At 47.7% G+C, this 21,749-nt stretch overlaps 1 protein-coding gene across 1 annotated transcript; it reads left to right on the top strand.

The window, feature by feature from the left end:
• The first annotated feature begins 3,448 nt into the window (after nucleotides 1-3,448).
• On the top strand, nucleotides 3,449-14,042 carry LOC136492830 (probable allantoinase). Its single transcript, XM_066488875.1, has 16 exons — nucleotides 3,449-3,635; nucleotides 3,794-3,890; nucleotides 4,072-4,189; nucleotides 4,406-4,479; nucleotides 4,727-4,803; nucleotides 4,896-4,932; nucleotides 5,040-5,125; nucleotides 5,413-5,472; nucleotides 5,552-5,697; nucleotides 5,989-6,115; nucleotides 12,427-12,582; nucleotides 12,681-12,791; nucleotides 13,015-13,125; nucleotides 13,283-13,381; nucleotides 13,483-13,618; nucleotides 13,767-14,042. The coding sequence occupies exons 1-15, from the start codon at nucleotides 3,543-3,545 to the stop codon at nucleotides 13,609-13,611; spliced, it is 1,521 nt and encodes a 506-aa protein (XP_066344972.1). The 5' UTR covers nucleotides 3,449-3,542; the 3' UTR covers nucleotides 13,612-13,618; nucleotides 13,767-14,042.
• The last annotated feature ends 7,707 nt before the right edge of the window (nucleotides 14,043-21,749 follow it).

Below are 21,749 nucleotides of genomic sequence, written 5' to 3'. Positions count from 1 at the left end.
TGTATATTTATTTAAACAAGGAGACTATTTAGAATCGTCTGGAGTACGTACTACATAAAACAGGAAAAACTTTATATAACTAAAAGTTCGAATGCACTTGTATTCCTTGTACTGATGATTCAAGTGTCGGTCCTAACAAAACTTCAGTGCTGCATTTATCTGCTCACTCTGTTTCATAAGCTAACAAAAATTTTACCAAGCAAGATAGAGAAAAAACTGAAAAAAATCATATTTCCTCGGCAAATAGACACATCATCGAGTATTGCATCACATGCTGTATATCATTTTTTTTAGATTTACAGTAACCGAAACTGGTATGGGTAACCAAGATGTTTAACAATATCTTTCGATCGAACAAGATGCCTGAGGAGTGAAGAAGAAGCATATTTGTACCAATCTATAAGAACAAAGGGAGATATCCAAAGTTGTACTAATTATCGGGAAATTAAGTTGATGAGCCACACTATGAAGTTATGGGAGAGAGTCATCGAGCAGCGCCTGCGAGGAACTATGTAGATATCAATAAACCAATTTGGTTTTATGCCTAGAAAGTCAACCACAGAAGCAATCTTCTTAATAAAACAGGTTATGGAGCGGTTTAGAGAGCAGAAGAAGGACCACCACTTGGTTTTCATTGACTTGGAGAAGGCTTATGACAAGATACCAAGAAATGTTATGTGGTGGCCTTTGGACAAACATAAAGTCTCATCAAAGTATATGACCCTCATCAAGGACATGTACAACAATATTGTGACTAGTGTTCGAACAAACGATTGTAACATATATTACTTCCCGATTAAAATTAGACTTCATCAAGGCTCAGCCTTAAGCCCGTATCTCTTTGCCTTGGTAATGGATGAGGTTACCAGGAACATACAAGGAGATATCCCTTGGTGTATGTTGTTCGCTGATGATGTAGTATTAGTGGATGAAAGCTAGGCGGGAGTAAATAGGAAACTAGAGTTATGACGACAGACCCTTTAGTCTAAAGGTTTTAGATTGAGCAGAACTAAAACCGAATACATGAGATACGACTTTGACGGAGTTGTACTGGAGGAGGGAGATGCGAGTTTGGAAGTTCAAGTAGTGCGTAAGAACTAAGAAGGATACCTTTCGGTATATGAGATCGATGCTATAGAGGGATGGACATATTGATGTGGACGTTAGCCATAAAATCAAAGTAGGGTGGATCAAGTGGCGACAAGCTTCTGGCATTCTCTGTGACAAGAGGGTACCATAGAAGCTAAAAGGCAAGTTCTATAGAACGGTGATTAGACCGGCTATGTTGTATAGAGCAGAATGTTGGCCTACAAAGATTCGACATGTTCAACAACTGAGTGTTGCAGAAATACGTATGTTGCGATGGATTTGCGGTCATATAAAAATGGACTGAGTTCGGAACGATGATATACGTGATCGTCTAGAGGTAGCACCAATTGAAGAAAAGCTTGTCCAACATCGGTTGAGGTGGTCTGGCTATGTCCAAAAGAGACCTCCAGAGACACCAGTGCATTGTGGAGTCCTAAGCCAAGCTAATAATATGAGGAGAGATAGAGAAAGACCAAAATTAACATGGGGGAGACAATAAAAAGATATTTGAAAGCTTAGGATATACCTACATATCTATGTTTGAATAGGAGTACTTGAAAAATAACTATTGAAGTGCTTGAACCGTGACTTGGGGCTTTTGGTGGGTTTCAACTCTAACATACCCTAACTTGCTTGGGGCTGAAAGGCTATGTTGTTGTTGTACGGTAACCGAAACTGCTTATTTTCCTTCTTCAAGTTGCCACCTGAAATCTTATGGACACATTGTTTGAATCTTATGGTCTAAAGTTTAATTGACTACTAAACTTTAGTACGCTAAGCACACTTGTGTTGTGTTATGAATTAATATTTTTTAGATTGATTAAACTTTAGATGATAATTCAGATTATCTATTTGGAGTCTGGAGAACTAGCTAAAAAGGCCCCGTTCAGCTTGTTGAAACTTGGCTGAATTGGCTGAAAACACTGTTCTGGTTGAATTGTTGTGAGAGAAAAATACTGTTCTGACTAAAAAATTAAGTTGAATAATACGGATTATAAGGTAAGTCGAACGTGGCCTTTGTATACTCTAAAATCCAAGGCCTAATAAGTTGGAAAGATGCGTAACTTCTGCCGGAACGCATGCATTCTATTGTGTTTATGTGTGTGCCTCCTTAATTAATTTGCAAAGATGCCAAGCAAATGAAAAAAAGGTACCGACCGCATAGCGTGTCATGTACTGTATTTAATTTCGAGGCTACTTTTCATTGAGCAACATGTTTAATGTTTTCGGTATACTTCCACATAACACTAGGTTTGTTGATCGCCTTTCGTTTAAATTTATATATAATAGCCTCCCTACATGTTTTTTGAGCGAACATGAGCCGCGTGCACGCTCAAACTACATACAGAAGTAAAATAAATTCGGACTACACGTTGGATGCAAACACGGAGAGGCGTGGCGTATATAATAATACACTGTATTCTTTTGTGTCACAGGAATCTCTCTTTATATTTTATATCGTGACGTGTGTAGTGCGAAACGTATAGGTGGGTTTTTTTTTTTTGGGTAGCCCTACCATCAAAGCACCTCTGTATTGACATACACTAGGCAAGTACGTATGCTCGATGTTTTTGTTAGGCCTAGTAGGTAAGCACAGCTTGTGTTGTGTTGCGTGCGACGTGACAGTGCACGTGGAATCTGGGCATCTGGCGCGACGTGAACCTGTATCCATGGGAAAAAGAAAGCAAGTGCCGCAGCGCAGCACGTAATCCAAGCTACACGTACGGTGCACCCCGTTTTCCTCCCAAAGGTCCTGTTCATTTATCTTATAATTTATATTTTTCGATTTATTTTTTAATTAAAATAATATTTTTCTCTTACAGACAAATCAGTTGAAAAAATGTTTCGCTATGTTTCAGCGAAGCGAACGGACCTCATCAACGTACGTCACGGTTTTACTTTTACTGATGGTAGAGGTAGAGGTAGAGGTAGAGCTACTAGCGTGGAGTCGGCGAGTGCAATCCTCATCAAGCGCCGGTTGGGAGCGGGGGCAGCCAATGGCGACCCACCGAAATCGAAAGCCGCGTCACACTCACTCCAACAGCTCCGCACGGACTAAACAAAGAATCTCCAATTTATTGCTCCGAAGAAAAAAAAACAAGAATCTCGAACTTCCGATTTTCCCAAAAGGCTCCAGAGATTCCCAAAGGTTCATGGCGACCCCACAGGCCACAACGCGACAGGACTACCTTGGCCCACAGGGGCGCGCCCCGTGCACCCGGTCCAGTGGAACACGCCACGGGACGTCCCACCGACATCCCGGGCCCGCAGCAATCCACGAGCCCACGGGTTGGGTGCTCCGGATCCTCGCGACCACCGGGTGCCCCCCGCGTCCACGGTTCCACCTCAGCGCCGAGCGCAGGATCCCACGGGCAGAAGCCAGAAAGGGACGCAACTCGACTGCGAGGAGGGACAGGACAAGGGAGGCGCAGCCGCGCAGGGCAGGGCAAACCATGGTGGCGTCGGCCAAGGGACGGCTCGTGTCCGTGCTCGCGGTGGCGGCGGCGCTCGCCGCCGTGCTCCTCTACCGCGCGCCCTTCTCCAAGGTCCCCGGGATTATATTCCATTCCATCCTGACAGCAATTTTTGTTTTTCGTTCCATGTGTCTCTTCTCTGTTCCATCTCTCTCTCTGTCCCCCTCGTATCGAATCTGTGGCGGCGGCGGCATGACAGCTGAAGCCGTGCGCGTCTCTTGTAACTGCAGAGCTTGGGCGGCGAAGGGTGCAGCCTCCTCCCGCACGACCACTTCTGGATCGCCAGCGACCGCGTCGTCACGCTCGGCCGCGTCGGCCCCGCCGCAGGTACGTACGGCCACCGTTCCATTCCATGTCATCTGACCTCGCCGTCGACCCATCGTTGATCGTTGTTCCACGCTGCCACTGCGGGCTGCGGGCGCAAGTGCAAACCGACGGCTAGAGCATGCGGTTGAGAGTGGAGCTTTCTGATGCCGATGGTTGTTGCGTGGTTGATTGGTGCCTGCAGTGGAGGTCAAAGGAGGGCTCATCAACGCCATCGCCGTCGGGGACTACCGGAGCTTCGTGCTCCGCCGGCCGCTCCTGGACTACGGGGACGCCGTCATCATGCCCGGCCTCATCGACGTGTAAGCATCTCATCTCATCTCATCTCATAGTCATACACTCATACTTAAACTTAATACTACTATTAACCTGCCTAACTGAATACTGATCAACTGATGGAGGGAGATTAGGCATGGCCCATATCGTGTTGTGAACAGCGATGCCTGCTCTAAACTCTTCCAGTTTTAATTTCTTTTACCCACTGTGTGATCGATGATCCTGATGATTAATTTCTTCAGGCATGCCCATCTCGACGAGCCTGGACGTGCCGAGTGGGAGGGCTTCTCCACTGGTACAAGAGCAGCTGCGGCAGGTGCAAATTTACTTCAGCCCACAGCTAACTGGTTACTCCTACTTACCACTACAGTATAGACGTATAGTTATGGCAGTGGTTCTCGTGCACCTGTATGTACACGGTACACCCTTATGGAGCTTGGGCATGGCCTCAGGATCTCTCAGTCAAGAGCATGCAGAGCAAATAACAAGTTTACAATGCACAGTTTCTCTCAACAAGTTTAATTTCTATTATAAATCGTGTGGACCATTTTCGTTTCACACAGGTGGGATAACGACGTTGGTGGACATGCCACTCAACAGCTTCCCATCAACAGTCTCTGAAGAAACTCTCAAAATGAAGGTAAGGTTTCTCTGTCAGTTGCAAGTACCATACACCGTTGCTACCTGCTTCATGTCTGCGATTGACACTGCCATTACATCACTGAAATTCAGCTGGAAGCAGCTCAAGATAAGCTATATGTTGATGTGGGTAAGTTGACCGACTGAAACACTGAAACAAAAGGTTTTCTTATTTCTGGTTTTCCAAATTGAGACACCGTAAAAAATCTGACTACTGTGTGTGCTACTCGTATACAGGGTTCTGGGGAGGACTTGTGCCAGAGAACGCCTTCAACCCAAGTGCTTTGGAGGGCCTCCTAAACGCAGGCGTTTTAGGACTCAAGGTTCGTTTCTCAGCTTGCAGACAGCACTGCAATTCAACATGTTGTTACATGTAAGCACTGGGTTTTCGACATCGTTTCAGTCTCCGTTCCTTGTTCCTTGTTTTCACAAGGAAGCATGCACAATAGGACATTAGGACAATAGTAGTACCAGGCAGCACAGCAAGTCCATTGTTTGGAGGTTCTTGGTAATTAGGGGTTGGGCCATGTTCCTTTTCCTCCTTTTAACCAGCAGACATACTCAGTTACTCACAAACTGATTGCCTCTCGCTTTCATTTCATGGTTCTAGTCTTTTATGTGCCCGTCAGGCATCAACGACTTCCCCATGACAAATTCAACTCATATCGAGGTATGCTGCATTATTTCCTTATTTTAGATTGATTCTTATGGAATCTCTGACGAATTTCCCTTAATGTTTAACACTGTAGGAAGGATTGGTTACACTGGCAAAATACAAGAGACCTTTACTTATCCATGCAGAACGTATACCTGAGGCTGAGGGTGATGATGTGCAAGAGGATGAACTAGATCCTCGATCCTATATGACGTATCTAAAGTCTAGACCACCATCATGGTAATTCTTGCCCTTATGCTGCAAGGAATTGAATGCTAGTCTCTATCTTAGGTGCTGGGCTTCTATATCTTGATTTTTATGGGATCCTAGAGTACATACCTCAAAACTTACTATTTGAAAAACATGCATAAACAACAGGTGTGAGGAGCTGTAGTGTCAACTGCGTTTTGTACAATTTAAACTGTACTAGGATCAGTGTTAATTGCATTTCTGTACAACTTAAAATTGTGTACGATAAGTTTTACCATAAGTGACCTCACTTTATAAATTATGCAATCTCTTTACAACCAGGGAGGAAGCAGCTATCAGAGATCTACACCTTGCAATGAAGGATACGGAGTCGGGGGGTCGGTCCGAAGGAGCTCATATTCACATTGTTCATCTATCAGATGCAAAAACTTCCTTGGAACTTATGAAGGTTGAATGACATCATATGAAAAATGTTGTGCAACTTTCCATGACTTATCTAAATTTATGGTTTTAAGTTTTAACGTCCTAAAAGAAACTCAACATCAACGTATGGAAGGAAGATTCACTGTTAATGAGAATTAGACATTGCTCCTAATATGTGCAACTATTGTTGCGGACAAGCTCACGCATATGACTGTTTATCTCTAGTTACTTTTTTTATTTTGATCAAAGGTGTTTTTTTGTTGGTTTTACTTGATGGATAAGTCTGGCTGCTGTGGTCTTTGTGGGGCTGTTGTGGTCTTTGTGAGGCTGTGCTGTTCACATGGTCTTTGTGGCGGCATGGTCTGTTTTATAGGACAACATAGGACAGCATCTTAGACTAGAGGACAGCATCTAGGACAACATCTTAGACTAGCATCCAGAGGACAACATCTTAGCATCTAGGACAACATCTTAGACTAGCATCTTGGCATATGCTTGGCTAGCTAACAACCTATAAATATGTATCCCCAACCCTTTGGGTTGGTATGGCATTGAGAAATAAACCAGAAAATTGTTTCAACTCCTAGTGTCATCCTCTCTCGATGAGAGTATCAGTTCTGCTACTACCAAGAGCGAGAATTCAACGACTAACAACTGGTATCAGAGCCGTATTATCCTGTAGCCTAAGCATCTCCAGCTCATCTCCTCTTCCAGCCACACAACAGCCCTAGCTGCGAGCAGCAGCTCCGGCCGCTCCTGCTCACTCCTCCCCCGTCTGAAGCAGCCCTCTCCCCACGCAGCAGCCCCCGGTAGCGCGTCATGTCCGCAGGGCAGTCTCAGCGCTCGGTCGCCTCGAGCACGCGGTGTCGGCAGGAGGCCGAACTTGCCGCGGCAGAGGAACGCGAGCGAGTGGCGGCAGAGACCGCTGCGGCAGCGGCAAGGGCGTCGAGGCTGGCAGCGGCGGAGCTGGCAGCAGCCAGAGCGGAGGCGGAAGCAGCGGCGGCGGCGAATGCAGCGCGTGCGGCGGCAGTGGAGGTCGAGGCTCTGCGCGGCAGCATCGGCAGCTCCATTTCCGCTGACGACACCGCCGACGCGGACCTCGAGCTGCTAGAGAGGGAGGCAGCGCGAGCGCGGGTGGCGCAGTGGGCAGCCGCGCACGCCCACGAGCGTGACGACAGCCCAGACAGGCGCGGACGCGCTGGCGGCACTCCTAGAGCAGGCGCGCACGGCGGTGGCGCTCCTGGGGCAGCCGCGCACGCCCACGAGCGTGGCGGCAGCCCAGACAGGCGCGGACGCGCTGGCGGCGCTCCTGGCGGAGGCTCGCACCACGGTGGCGCTCCTGGGGCAGCCGCACACGCCGACGAGCACGGCGGCAGCCCAGACAGGCGCGGACGCATCGGCGGCGCTCCTGGAGGAGGCGCGCACGGCAACGGTGGTAGACGGGTCGATGGAGAGCGCGGCCTTCACAGACAGCGTGACTCTCTCTCCCCGGATCGGTACTGACGGGTCGATGGAGAGCGCGGCCTTCACAGGCAGTGTGGCTCTCTCCCCGGATCGGTACCGTGGTTACCACGGGCTCTAGGCTGTTGTCAGGGACGTCGGTCCCGGCGATGGGTGGCCTACCCTCACCAAGACCAACTACGTCGAGTGGGCTGCAGTGATGAGGGTGAAGCTCTAGGTGCGGCACAAGTGGGAGGCAGTCCGATACGGCGACGTCGACTACGACCTAGATCGACGGGCGCTGGATGCCCTCATCGCTGCAGTCCTGCCTGAGATGCAGTTCTCACTTACCAACAAGCGGACTGCCAAGGAGGCTTGGGACGCCATCGCTGCGGCACGCATCGGCAGCGACCGCGCCCGCAAGTCCACACTGCAGGCACTTCGCAAGGAGTGGGAGAACCTGGCCTTCAAGCCAGGGAGGACGTTGATGACTTTGCTCTTCGTCTCAACACTCTGTTATAGAAGATGGTGCAGTTCGGCGATGACACCTACGGCGAAGAGAGAGCTGTCGAAAAGCTCTTTCGCTGCGTCCCTGAGAAGTATAAGTAGATGGCTTGCTCGATCGAGTCCCTGCTGGATCTCTCCACAATGTCGATCGAGGAGGCGATAGGTCGCCTCAGGGTCGTCGACAGCGATGAGCCACAATCTCTCTCGGGACCCATCACCACTGGCGGGAAGCTCTTTCTCACTCGCGAGCAGTGGCTTGCCAGCCAAGGTGACCGGAAGAAGGGGGAGCCTTCTTCTGCGACAGGTGGTCGCAAGCGTGGCAAGCCACGCAAGGCGCGCAGAGATGCCCAGGCCGGGGCGCGAGGACGTGCCGAGGGTGATGTCCATGCAGGCGCCCAGGGCGGCACCGCCGGCAGGCACAAGTCGGCACGATATGACGCCTGCCGCAACTGCGGCCAGCTTGGCCATTGGGCCAAGGACTGTCGACAGCCACGACGCGGCCAGGCCCACGTCGCATAGGCGGAGGAGGGGAGCCGGCTCTGCTCATGGCACATGCAAGCATCGAGCTACCTCCAGCGGCACCGGCCGCAGCGGCTCTCCTCCACCTTGACGAGCCAAAAGCACACGCCCTCCTCGGCGACAGCTCCGGCAACGACAAGACTGACGGGTGGTGCCTCGACACCGGCGCCACCCATCACATGACCGGTCAACGGGAGTTCTTCACCAAGCTTGACCCTAGCGTCCGAGGCTCCGTCAAGTTTGGGGATGCCTCCGGCGTGGAGATCAAGGGCGTCGGCTCCGTCATCTTCACCGCCGTGTCTAGTGAGCACAGGCTGCTCACCGGAGTCTACTACATCCCCGCGTTGAGGAACTCTATCATCAGCTTGGGACAGCTGGATGAGAATGGTTCGCGCGTGGTGGTTGAGGATGGAGTCATGAGGATTTGGGATCGTCGTCGTCGCCTTCTTGCTAAGGTAACCAGAAGCACAAATCGACTCTACGTCCTCAACGTGCAGGTGACATAACCCCTCTGTCTCGCTACTCGTCGGGACGACGAGGCGTGGCAGTGGCACGAGTGTTTCGGGCACCTTCACCTCGAGGCCCTGAAGCGGCTCAGTGCCACGGAGATGGTGCGAGGCCTGCCGTGCCTCGACCATGTGGAGCAGCTCTGCGATGTCTACGTGTTGACGAAGCAGAGGCGACTCCCCTTTCCCCAGCGGGCAAGCTTTCGAGCCAAGGAGAGGCTCGAGCTTGTGCACGGGGACTTGGGTGGCCCGATGACACCGGCCACACCGGGAGGACGACGCTACTTCCTGCTGCTCGTCGACGACCTCTCCCGCTACATGTGGGTGATGGTCCTCGGCAGCAAGGGAGAGGCTACGGACGCCATCAGGCGCGCGTAGGCTGCTGCGGAGGCAGAGTGCGGCCGCAAGCTGCGCGTGCTGCGCACCGACAACGGCGGCGAATTCACGGCGTCTGAATTCACGTCATACTGCGCTGACGAGGGCATTCAGTGCCACTACTCCGCGCCGTACAGCCCGTAGCAGAACGACGTCGTCGAGCGGCGCAACCAGACGGTTGTAGGGATGGCTCGGGCCCTCCTCAAGCAGAGGGGGATGCCTGCTGTCTTCTGGGGAGAGGCGGTGGTGACAGCCGTCTACATCCTCAACCGCTCGCCTACCAAGGCGCTCGACGGCAGGACGCCGTACGAGGCTTGGCATGGGCGCAAGCCGGCGGTCTCCCACTTGCGGGTCTTCGGCTGCATCGCGTTCGCCAAGGAGCTTGGCCACATCAGCAAGCTCGACGACAGGAGCACTCCGGGAGTGTTCATCGGCTACACGGAGGGCTCGAAGGCCTACCGCATCCTTGACCCGAAGACACAGCGTGTACGCACGGCGCACGACGTTGTGTTCGACGAAGGGCGAGGATGGGCGTGGGACAAGACGGAGGACGACGGCTCGGTTCCGACGTACGACGACTTCACTGTCGAGTACGTCCACTTCGAGGGAGCTGGGGGAGTAGGCAGCTCTTCTTCGACGAGCGCGTCTACCCTAGTCCCCGAGCCTCCACCGACCTCAGCGCCTGCTACTCCGACAGCACCACGCTCTCCAGCCAGGACCTCGGCTGCGATGAGTCCTTCGCCGGCTCCACCACAGCCGGCAACGCCACGCACTCCAGTACCGATAGGCACCTCTCCGGGCACGTCTACTCCAACACCAGCTCGTGTCGAGCACAACCCAGTTGAGCTCGCTACTCCGCTCTCTCACGACGAGGAGCGCATCGACGCGTACCACGACGATGAGCCATTGCGGTACCGTATGATGAAGAACCTTCTCAGCGACCAGCTGGTGTCAGGACTCATGCCTCACGACCCGGAGGACCTGGAGGCGCAGTTGCACCTTGCATGTGACGACGGCAAGCCCCGGTCGTTCGCAGAGGCCAAGAGACACGCGGCATGGCGCGCCGCGATGCAGTTGGAGATGAATGCGGTCGAGAAGAACCGCACCCGGGAGCTTGCTGACCTTCCTCGTGGTCACCACGCGATCACCCTTAAGTGGGTGTACAAGCTGAAGAGGGATGAAGCCGGCGCCATCATCAAGCACAAGGCTCGCTTGGTGGCACGAGGTTTCGTGCAGCAGGAGGGGGTCGACTTCGACGACGCCTTCGCTCCCGTGGCACGGATGGAGTCCGTGCGACTCCTCCTTGCGGTAGCTGCCCAAGAGGGCTGGCGTGTTCATCACATGAACGTCAAGTCGGCATTCCTTAACGACGACTTGAAGGAGGAGGTCCACATGCCCCAGCTGTCGGGATTCGCGATCCCTGGCAAGGAGGGCAAGGTGCTCCACCTGCGCAAGGCCCTCTATGGCTTGCGGCAGGCACCGAGGGCGTGGAATGCCAAGTTGGATTCCACGCTAAAGGGGATGGGCTTCGAGCAAAGCCCGCACGAGGCGGCCATCTACCGACGGGGCAGTGGAGATAATGCTCTGCTGGTGGGTGTCTACGTCGACGACTTGGTGATCAACGGCACCAAGGATGCGGAGGTGGCGACATTCAAGGAAGAGATGAAGGCCACCTTCCAGATGAGTGACCTGGGGCATCTCTCCTTCTACCTGGGAATCAAGGTGCAATAGGATGACTCCGGGATCACGCTTCGACAAACTGCCTACGCCAAGCTCGTCGTTGAGCAAGCTGGGCTCACCGACTGCAACCCAGCTCTCAGTCCGATGGAGGAGAGGCTGAAGCTGAGCCGCGATAGCACGACGGAGGAGGTGGACGCTACGCAGTACCGGCGTCTTGTGGGGAGCCTTCGCTACCTCGCACACACACGGCTGGACTTGGCATTCTCCGTCGGCTACGTTAGTCGGTTCATGCAGCGACCGACGACGGAGCACCAGCAGGCTGTGAAGAGGATCATCCGCTACGTTGCGGGGACTCTCGACCACGGCCTCTACTACCCTAGGTATCCTGGGGCAGCACACTTCGTCGGGTACAGTGACAGCGATCACGCCGGTGACATCGACACCAGCAAGAGCACGAACGGGATCCTCTTCTTCCTCGGCAAGTGCCTCGTTAGCTGGCAGTCGGTCAAGCAGCAGGTGGTGGCCCTGTCCAGCTGCGAGGCCGAGTACATAGCGGCCTCCACCGCTTCGACTTAGGCGCTCTGGCTCGCTCGACTACTTGGTGATCTCCTCGACAGAGACACTAGAACGGTGGAGCTCAGGGTGGATAGCAAGTCCGCTCTGGCCCTGGCAAAGAACCTCGTTTTCCATGAACGGAGTAAGCACATCCGGGTGATGTACCACTTCATCCGAGGCTGTTTGGAGGACGGGAGCATCATGGCGAGCTACATCAACACCAAGGACCAGCTTGCGGACCTGCTCACCAAGCCCCTTGGGAGGATCAAGTTCCTTGAGCTCTGCTCCAGGACCGGGATGGTTCAACTTTCCCACAAGACGACGCACAAGACTTAGGGGGAGAATGATGGATAAGTCTGGCTGCTGTGGTCTTTGTGGGGCTGTTGTGGTCTTTGTAAGGCTGTGCTGGTCACATGGTCTTTGTGGCTACATGGTCTGTTTTTTAAGACAGCATAGGACAGCATCTTAGACTAGAGGACAGCATCTAGGACAGCATCTTAGACTAGCATCTAGAGGATATCATCTTAGCATCTAGGACAACATCTTAGACTAGCATCTTAGCATATGCTTGGCTGGCTAGCAGCCTATAAATATGTATCCCCAACCCCTTGGGTTGGTATGGCATTGAGAAATTAACCAGAAAATTGTCCCAGCTCCTAGTGTCATCCTCTCTTGATGAGAGTATCAATTCTGCTACTACCAAGAGTGAGAATTCAACGACTAACATACTTACTACAACTGTCTTTGCTTGTAGGATGCTAAACGCAGTGGTGCAAGTTTATCAATAGAAACATGCCCTCATTACCTGGCATTTTCATCTGAAGAAGTTCCAGATGGAGATACTCGCTTTAAATGTTCTCCTCCCATACGTGATGACACAAACAGAGAAAATCTTTGGAAAGCTCTACTTGTATGCTATTTTTGCCGCTTTCTATTTTTTGAAGTGAACACTTAATAAACTGTTCTATTAATATGCTAACAATTGGTTTATGGCATAATTAATATTAGGATGGACACATAGACATGCTAAGTTCAGACCACTCACCATCAACTCCTGATCTCAAACTAATGGAGGAAGGCAACTTTTTAAGGGCATGGGGAGGCATATCATCCTTGCAGGTTAGTTTGTGTACAAAACCATTTGCAAAATCATGCGAATTATTAGTTCAAGCTCACTAACTTTAAAGTTATCAATTGAAGCATTTTTGGTATCTTAATTAAGTTGTAACAAAGAACAATACCTCATAATGGAAGTGGAAGTGTGATGCTAAACTCATAAAGGAAAGGTGTTTTGCAGATTCGATGTTTTTGCATTAAATTAATTTGGCATAACTATTTGTAGTTTGTCCTCCCGGTGACATGGTCATATGGGCGAAAGTATGGCATTACTCTGAATCAGCTAGCCTCATGGTGGAGCGAAAAGCCAGCCAAGCTTGCAGGCCAAAAGAACAAGGTACTTAAAATTATGCACTATACACTGTTCAAAATGATGGCAATACGTTCAAGTCAGACACCAAAGAATTATGTTCAATTATCATTCTTCATGTATTCTCCAAGAAATATCTTGTAGATGAAAAATGCATCTCATGTGTTAGTACTGAATCATGTAGGGAGCCATTCTACCCGGATACCATGCTGACATAGTAGTATGGAAACCCGAAACCGAGTTCCAACTTGATGACAGCCATGCTATATATCATAAACATCAGGTTTACTTCCTTCCTCAAATGACCCTATAATAATTCAGCTATTTAAAATGCTATACTCTGATACTTGGCAAATAACAAGTAATTTCATTATCTTTTTGCAGAATATTTCGGCGTATCTAGGAAAGCAACTTTCTGGTAAGGTCCTGTCAACTTTTGTGAGAGGAAACCTAGTGTTTGCTGAAGACAAGCATGCAAATGTTGCTTGTGGTGTTCCTATCCTCGCTAAGTAACATGCAGGTACAGTGGTGGATATCTTTCTTTTTAATTAAATATCATACCTTTTTATCACTACATATACTACACACATATAAGGAAATTATGCATGCAGAAGTAGCTAGCATGATAAGACAGTAATATTCAGTGTTTATTTATTCTTTTGTTTCAGGTGGATCCAGAGCTGCCATTGTTGATCCATAGTGTATACAATCGTATGCACTATGTCAATTTGTAGGTTGCTCTTGTATATAACTGAACTGTCATTGTTGTATAGTAGCAGTCTAAAGGTGCATTTTGCCTTGATCTCCAATTAGACTATTTGTTCTCTCTATTGATATGGAAGAATACACTTTGACCATTTTCACGTCTCTTTCTTATGTTGGTATAGTGTTAATGGGCATTTGGTGTAGTGTAGAGGTGACTATTCATGGGAAGATGAGTAGATGGTTGCATCCTCAAGCTTTGGTTGCCTTTACTCATAGAAGATTCACTCTGACACTTTGCTTTATATAGCGAGATAATTTTATCTCCATGAAACTTTTTTTCGCGAGCATGCGTTTCACTAAGAGGAAGAAGAAATGTTCGTGCACGGCCATAGCCAGAGGTTGCTTGATTGTGAGGAGCAATTGAGCCTAAAACCCAAGGCCACCTACAAGAGGTTGCTCGATTGCGAGGAGCAATTGAGCCTAAAACCCAAGGCCACCTATAAGATCACAAGACTGCTAAGTTACAGGGCAAATAACAAGGGAAACGAGTCAAACGACCAACCAAAGACCTTAAGCTGTTAAGCTTCAGTTTGGAGCACTACGGCCAACGACGGTTAGATGAAGTGATCCAGGACCAGGTTCAGGCCATGCCTGCTAATCAAACCACAGGTTTTTTTTAGTATTTGCTAGATAAAAAACAAGCCAACGATCTAACCAGTCCCATGACTTAAAAAAAAACATTCGTATCGTAATTTTCTGACCAGCTTGCCAAAATAGACTTGGGGCTCTGGCTACAAAAATAAAACTTTACACGATAATGCTACGCGTCTTACGTTCGACACGAACAAATCGTCGGACGCTCCCGTAGACCCACCACCTCGTTGCTTGCGCTTTTACCCCGCCGCTTGCTCTGCCCGTGAGTTTATTAAAAAAACCACTCATCCTTATCCCTTCCGCTTCCTTCTCCCTTGTTGCAGCGCCTTGTGGCTGCCCCGTCCTGGACGCGCACTCCCCTCGCTGCTGCCGCGCGCTCCATCCGCTGCCGCTCGCTCGCGCCCTATCACGCGTGCCTCTCACCCTCCTCTCGTCGCGCGCGCCGCCTGCCTGGCCGACCCATGCCCGGTGCTGTTGGCGCTGGTGGTGGGTGGTGCTCGCGTGTCACCACTCGCCGCTGGCTCCCACCCCGATGGCTCACTACTAGAAATATCCACTTTTATGACGAATCCAAAATCGTCATAGAAGATTGTTTTTTATGACGAATATTTCTGTTTCGTCATAGATAAATGGTGACGATCCTGCAACCCTCCCTTTTTATGATGAAATCAGGCATCGTCACAAAAAATGTCATAGAAGAGCGTAGGATTTTGTCACAGATCACTCGTGCAACTCATCTATGACGATCCCCTTTAAAATTGTGATGAACATGGCTTCATCATTGAACAAATTACACATCTACGATGATCAATATTCGATTTGTAACAAACAGCTTCATCATAGATCTCCACACGGTACTTTCTCCATCTGTCGTGTATATGTGGGACCTGCAGTTACTCATCTGTGACGTTTATAATTTATCATAAAAGTCTCCGATCGATCATATCTCCATGCGACGTGTACCTGTGGGACCCTTCTTCATCCGACATGTACCTGTGGGACCTACAGTTACTCATTCATGACGCTTGCAATTTGTCATAAAAGTCTTCGCTCGGTCCTTTTTTTGTCCAACGTGTACCTACGGGACCCTTCAGCATCTGACCTGTGGGACCCGACGACTTACGTGTCACGTGTACCTGTAGGACTGTTCTCTATCTCCATCCGACCTGTGGGACCTGACGGCTTGCGTGTCACTTGACGCTTGCAATTCGTCATAAAAGTTTTCGCTCGGTCCTTCTGCATCTGACCTGTGGGACTCGAGGCTTACATATCACGTGTACCTGTGGGACCTTTCTCCATCTCCATCCAACCTGTGGGACCCAACGATTTGTGTGTCACTTGTACCATATGGGCCATCGGGGTTTAATTTCTCATAAAAAAGGTCTGATACCTAGGAGTCGAACATGGGATCTAGACCAAGGATTGGAGCGTCTTTACCATTGCGCTAGACGCTTGGCTGTGCTGACATCTCTTTGGAGTCACTATAGTATCCTATTTGTTGTGTGGATGCCCTACATGTTGACCTAAATTGGATATATCCCCTGCAAGTGGAAACAAATCGGTGCCCGCTGGACTTGCGGCGACGGAGGCGGAGGCGGAGGACCCCGGTCTGCTGTGGTGGCTGTAACACCCTAGTGTTAAGCATTGCATTTAGCATTTGCATTTCATGAGCACAAGCATCATCCAAGCATTCATGAGCATGAGCATATGAAAATTCATTTCATTTACCTTCTCTTTTATCACATGTGATGTTGCTCATATACTTAATTATGCTTGTAATTATGTATGACCAATGTATGAAATGGTTGTGAGGTCATGAAAACACCTTAGACACATCTAAGATGGTAAATGAAATAATTTTTGTATTCATGACATGAACCAATTTTGCTTCAAGTGTTGGTTTACTTTGAAATATCATTTTCATGATGCTAGTTTGACTAAAGTTGAACAATAGTTTAGAGAGCTTGCATGGCTGTGTGACATAAATAAAAGTTGTAGTTCTTGTCATGGGTAACAAACTTTATTTAAGGGTCATGAGCTGAATCAGTGCCTAACATGGTCAAAAATAGCTCCAGAGTAGCAATGAAATGTTGTTTCTAGACTAGGAAATTTTGCTGTCCTAAACCGGTTTACAGTTTCAGAGTACCCTACTTTGGAGCACTGTAGTTTGAAAACTAGCTCAAATTAGGCCATGATCATTATAGCAAAGTTGTAGTACTCACGTAGCTCTACACTTTGTATTACTAAAGTTTTCAAAAATTTGCCACAGATTAGGAGATAGAGGAGAGCAAAGATGGCGGTTTCAGTCGACTGAGTTGACTTCACCGATTCAAATCAGCTGGCCGTCATGGCTGACCATGCCCAGGCCGCGCGCGCCGCATGGCGGCAGCACGCCAGCGTCGGCCCGGCTGGTCGGGCCAGCAGGGGGAGAAAAGGGAGGCACAGCCACCGCGCTCACTCTCGCTCTCCCGCCCTCTCTTTGTGTCTCCTTCACCCGCCAGAGCAAGCCGAGCACCGCGCCATCATCGCTGCACCTTCACCATGCTCACTCACTGCCACCACTGCACCGCCGTCCATCCTATCTCGCCCACTGCTCGGCCATCACCTCCTCCACCTCACTGACCACCCATTGCCTTAACCTGAGCCAAGGTAAATGCCTAAGGGCAAGTTCACCGTAGTCGCGCCCTCGCTGGAGCACCGTCGAGCTTGCGCTCACCATGGCCGTGCTCCACCGAGCCATCTCGCTCATGCGTTCCTCTCGTTAGGGTTAGGTTAGAGCTAGGTCTAACTCAAGGCAAGAGCCTAAGGCCGATGCCACCCTTGTCGGAGCAGAATGTTGTTGTGCTATCGTTGCGCTCACGCCGCCGTGGCGCCACGCACGTGGTCAAGCTTCGCCACTGCTCCACCGAAGCCCCAACTTAACCCTAGATCTCTGCTATGCCACCAGGAAGCCGTAGCCGTGCTCATCAGAGCTTGCCGTGGCCGAAAATGACCGGTGCGCCACTGCAGCGCCACCGCCATCCGCCATGGCTACCGTCAAGTTAGCTCCAACGAGCCTCTGAGCCAACCGAGGGCACCTGTAGATGTTGAATGAGTTGGGGAACACGTTGGTGATGACGTTGCCGTCGGTGACCTCGCCGTCAGTGAGCTTTTCGCCGGTCAAGCTGGTGCTCTGCTCTGTCTCACTGGTGGGTGGGGTCGAGTTGACCGTGGGCCCCTGCTATCAGCCACCGTGGGTGTATAGACCGGGTGCACCTAGCTATAGCGCCTGGTTGGAAATTTAATTTTCTTTATTTATTTTTCACAGATTTTGTTACAAGCTTCAAAAATTTATATCTAGTGCTAGGAGTATCTAAATGGGGTGAACCAAATTTTGTTAGATTTATTATGAAGTGTACTACTTGATAAAAATATGAAATCTATTGCTTAGGGTATTTTTCTGGGAGAATTAAATTGAGCAAGTCGAGTGCTTTTAAATTAGTTTATAACTTGTAAATTACATGTCTTGAGCTACGGAAGTGCAAAAATTATGATTCCAATTTTGTTGGTCTTGTGTTGATATGCTCTAGCTAGGAAAAATATTAAACCTATAGTAAGCATAATTGAAATATGGTCTTCCTATTTAATCTTAATTAATTGCTAGTTTCTAGTAAAATTAAATGGGATAAAAATACTTAACATATGATCATGCAAATTTTTATATAGTATTCTTGTGATAGGAGGAAAGTAATAAAAATAGTAAATCTGTTGCTTGGCACTTTTCACTATGCTAAACTATTTTTGCTAAAAAAAGTATATGTAACTTGTCATTTTTGTAGAGGTAGCTATACTTATCCAAATGGCATGAAATTTGTACCGTAGACTATTAGAGTCATATGTAAACTACTATAATTTTCTCTGAATTTATTGAGCATTAGAATTATTTATCCTATAAATCACCTTATTATCTAAGGAAATTAATAAAGGAATATAAATAAATTAGTTAGGCTTAACCATGATGTTTTCTGTGGTGTTTGTGATGCATATAACCTGTTTATGTTATTAGTTAGGCTTAGAAGTATTTGTTTGTAGGCAACTAGTTAATTATTGCTTTATAATTTAACTAGATGGTTGTATGTATAGTTTCTGTTGTAGTGATGATTCCATGATGGTAATGATCCTTTATGTAAAACTTGTTAATAACAAAGTTGTAGATAACTTACTTATCTACCTTGCGTTAAATTTGATAGTCATAGGCCTTATGGTTTAGGAATTATGGTTGTTAGAAATCTGCTATAAAAAATGCTTGTTCTCTGGATAAATCTAAAATATTGAATTGTTTGACCTAGATAACTTCTGAATTAGATTAAGATGATTAAAAGAAAGTAGTATGCAATTTCATAAGCTTTCCAGAAAGTCTACAACTATATTATTTATATGTGTATAACTCTAGTTATGGTCAAAACAAGTGGTTACTGCCTTGCAGTCCAGATAATAATCTACATAAGTTTTTGTTTAGTTACTAGAGAAGAGATATGCACCTACTTAGTAAAAAAATATAACTTGTTATCACCTTAAGGCAATGCTGTTGAGAACACTTAGGAGGATGCATTTCATCACACTATATCCTATGCTACTTGTCATTATATATGCATCCATGATATCTTATTCCGTGCTCATGCATATAGGATCGTCCGAAGGGATAACTCTGTTGGAGTTCAAAGAAGAGCCGGTGGAACAACAGGAGGCACCTCAGGCCATAGCTTAAGAAAGAGAGGAGCAAACTCTTGAAGACTTACCTGAGTGCCTAGACCACAGTCCAACTTCTTTTATCAAAGGCAAGCTCCGAAGCATTTTAAGCCTCCCATATTTTACAAAATATCACTTGAGTATATTATGTTTAATGCATTAGGTTATAAGAGTTGAATTAGAAACACTTGATGCATAGAACTACCTTGTCCAGATAAATATACCTTTAACCCTATGTAGGTCCAAGATCAAATATATGCTTAGCCATACTTAGACCGGTAGAAGTCGGGTGATTTCCTATCACCTACGAGATATAGGTGGATACCGGAGCACGGTTGTCTATATTTGCTATCATGGAAAAGAATCATAGGGTAATATAACTGGAGGTTGGATGGAGTCTATGCGTAGGTTGACTCATGTGATTCTGTCTGTGCCGATCAAGGATCATACCATTGTTGGGACTTTTATTAAGATTGAACGCATGCCTCTCACTTAGCTGGGTGGATAACTCATTTTGACCATGAAGCTGAGTAGCTCAACTCAAGTCGGGCCTCGTTCTATTAAAGTGCGCACTCTGGATGGTAGTAAGGATGTGCGGGGAGCCAAATGTGAGCCCAAGGGTAGGCCGGGCCTGAATGTTCTGGCAGGTGGTTTCCCTAATTATATGGCGCTAGTCGAACCCACAAAATGTGGACCTGAGTTATACCAAAGGTGACCTAAGATGACCATTGATCTGGTCTGTCTGGGTTTGTGTTAGGAATAAATTCCCAACTGGTTGAAATCGATTCAAATAGCCGTCTCTCCCGGACAGTGAGAAACTTGGCTAGCTCCAACATCGTAGTAAGTGTATTATGGAATGATGGTTATGAAGAACATGAAATTACTACACCGACTATGGTTATTATTGTTATGCTACTAAATAATATACCACATGTTTAGCACAGGTTAGTTGCTAATCTAGAGATGAATAGTTATAATTAACTTGATGACCGAATTATAACTGTATGCTTAAATTGATAAGCTTTTTATGCAAAATATTGTCAAGCTAGCTCCACTTATACAACATTGCATAATCCTTGGAGTCACTTTATTTTTGGTTTATAATGGGTAAGTCTAGCTAAGTACCTTCTTGTACTCAGGGTTTATTTCTCCTTGTTGCAGATAATACGATGTATCATGGCTACTGTAAGAATTGCTTCTGTCCAACCGTGGATGAGGAGTAGGGCCCTAGGCAAGGCATCTCTTGTTAATCCCTCTCTTATGCTTTTGTGGGATTGTGATAATGAGCTGGCACCATATTTGAACAATGATGATAGATGTTGGTTTCAAACTCTATTTGCTTCCGCTACTACTTTATTAGAACTTGGTTTGTAATAACTTTTAATCATACTCTGATGTATGGAATTATATTTGTGAACTTTATGTAACGTGTGACATGTATGTTGAATCATGTACGATCTTGGTTGTATGTTGGTTGAATCGAGACCCTTCGTGGTACTCGACGGACTACCAGGTTTATATGGGCTTAAGTATGACAGTGCGACCGCTTGCGGGCTACTATTATACTTGTGCTCTTATAAATTGGATAGTTCTGCTACAATGGCTCAGGCGTCCTTTTGGTGGTGTGGCGGGGCTCTCCCGGTGGAGCATGGTGGCATTAGCATCTGCGTGATCAGGTGTGTGCCATGGTAGAGGCGGCTCGCAACCGAGTTGTGCTAGTTCGTAGAACAAAGGTATGAGTACCTTCTTCTATGATTATAGGACTCCATTTTTTGTACATGATAAAGTAAAGAACACATAAAGAAAGACTATTCTGTATTAATTTCAATTGAAATCAATGCTTTTGTCACACAAAAATAGAAAACCAGACTATCCCATAGTATGATATGAACAAATGCATAAATTAGTGCTCTCGAACACTATATGCTTTGTTCTAATGCTAGTTTTTCCATTGTCCACCCAATGGTCAAAACTCCAACAGACTTTGCATACTTTTGCTGTAACAGATGGACAGATCCTAGATTCCTAATGGGAGACCATTCTCGCCGATGTTCATCGTAGGAGTTGAAGAGTTCATGGATATGGTGAAACAAAAATACCCAGAGCAAAACATCCCTTGCTCGTGTACACATTGTCTTAACCAGGTGGTTAAAACTTAGCAGGAGGTGAAGGACGACTTACTTATACACAAAATGTCACCCACATACACCACATGAATTCATCATGGGGAAGAGGGAGGAGGTACTGACACTATAGAGCCATCAGATGTGCATGGATCTCATTATGATGGCTGGATTGCGAAGGAGGAGGAGCAGGAAGATGGGGACGATAACATATTACTTGATGATTTAGTTCAAAACCTGTTGACATCTGAAGAACGGGCTTGAAGAGTTCCAAAGTTTGAAAGAGTGTTAGATGAGTTGAAGCAATCAGTTTCTTCTGGATCTACCTTCTCAAGATTCTCCTTTCTTGTTAGGTTGCTCTATATCAAGTCCCACTATCGAGTTAGCAACAACTATTTTAATGCACCATTGGTGTTGCTGTCAGATGCATTCCCTAGTAGC

This window comes from Miscanthus floridulus, chromosome 11, assembly GCF_019320115.1.
Source record: "Miscanthus floridulus cultivar M001 chromosome 11, ASM1932011v1, whole genome shotgun sequence".
Taxonomy (NCBI): domain Eukaryota; kingdom Viridiplantae; phylum Streptophyta; class Magnoliopsida; order Poales; family Poaceae; genus Miscanthus; species Miscanthus floridulus.
Note: the sequence above shows the minus strand (reverse complement) of the source record. Positions and strands in the feature narration are given on the sequence as shown.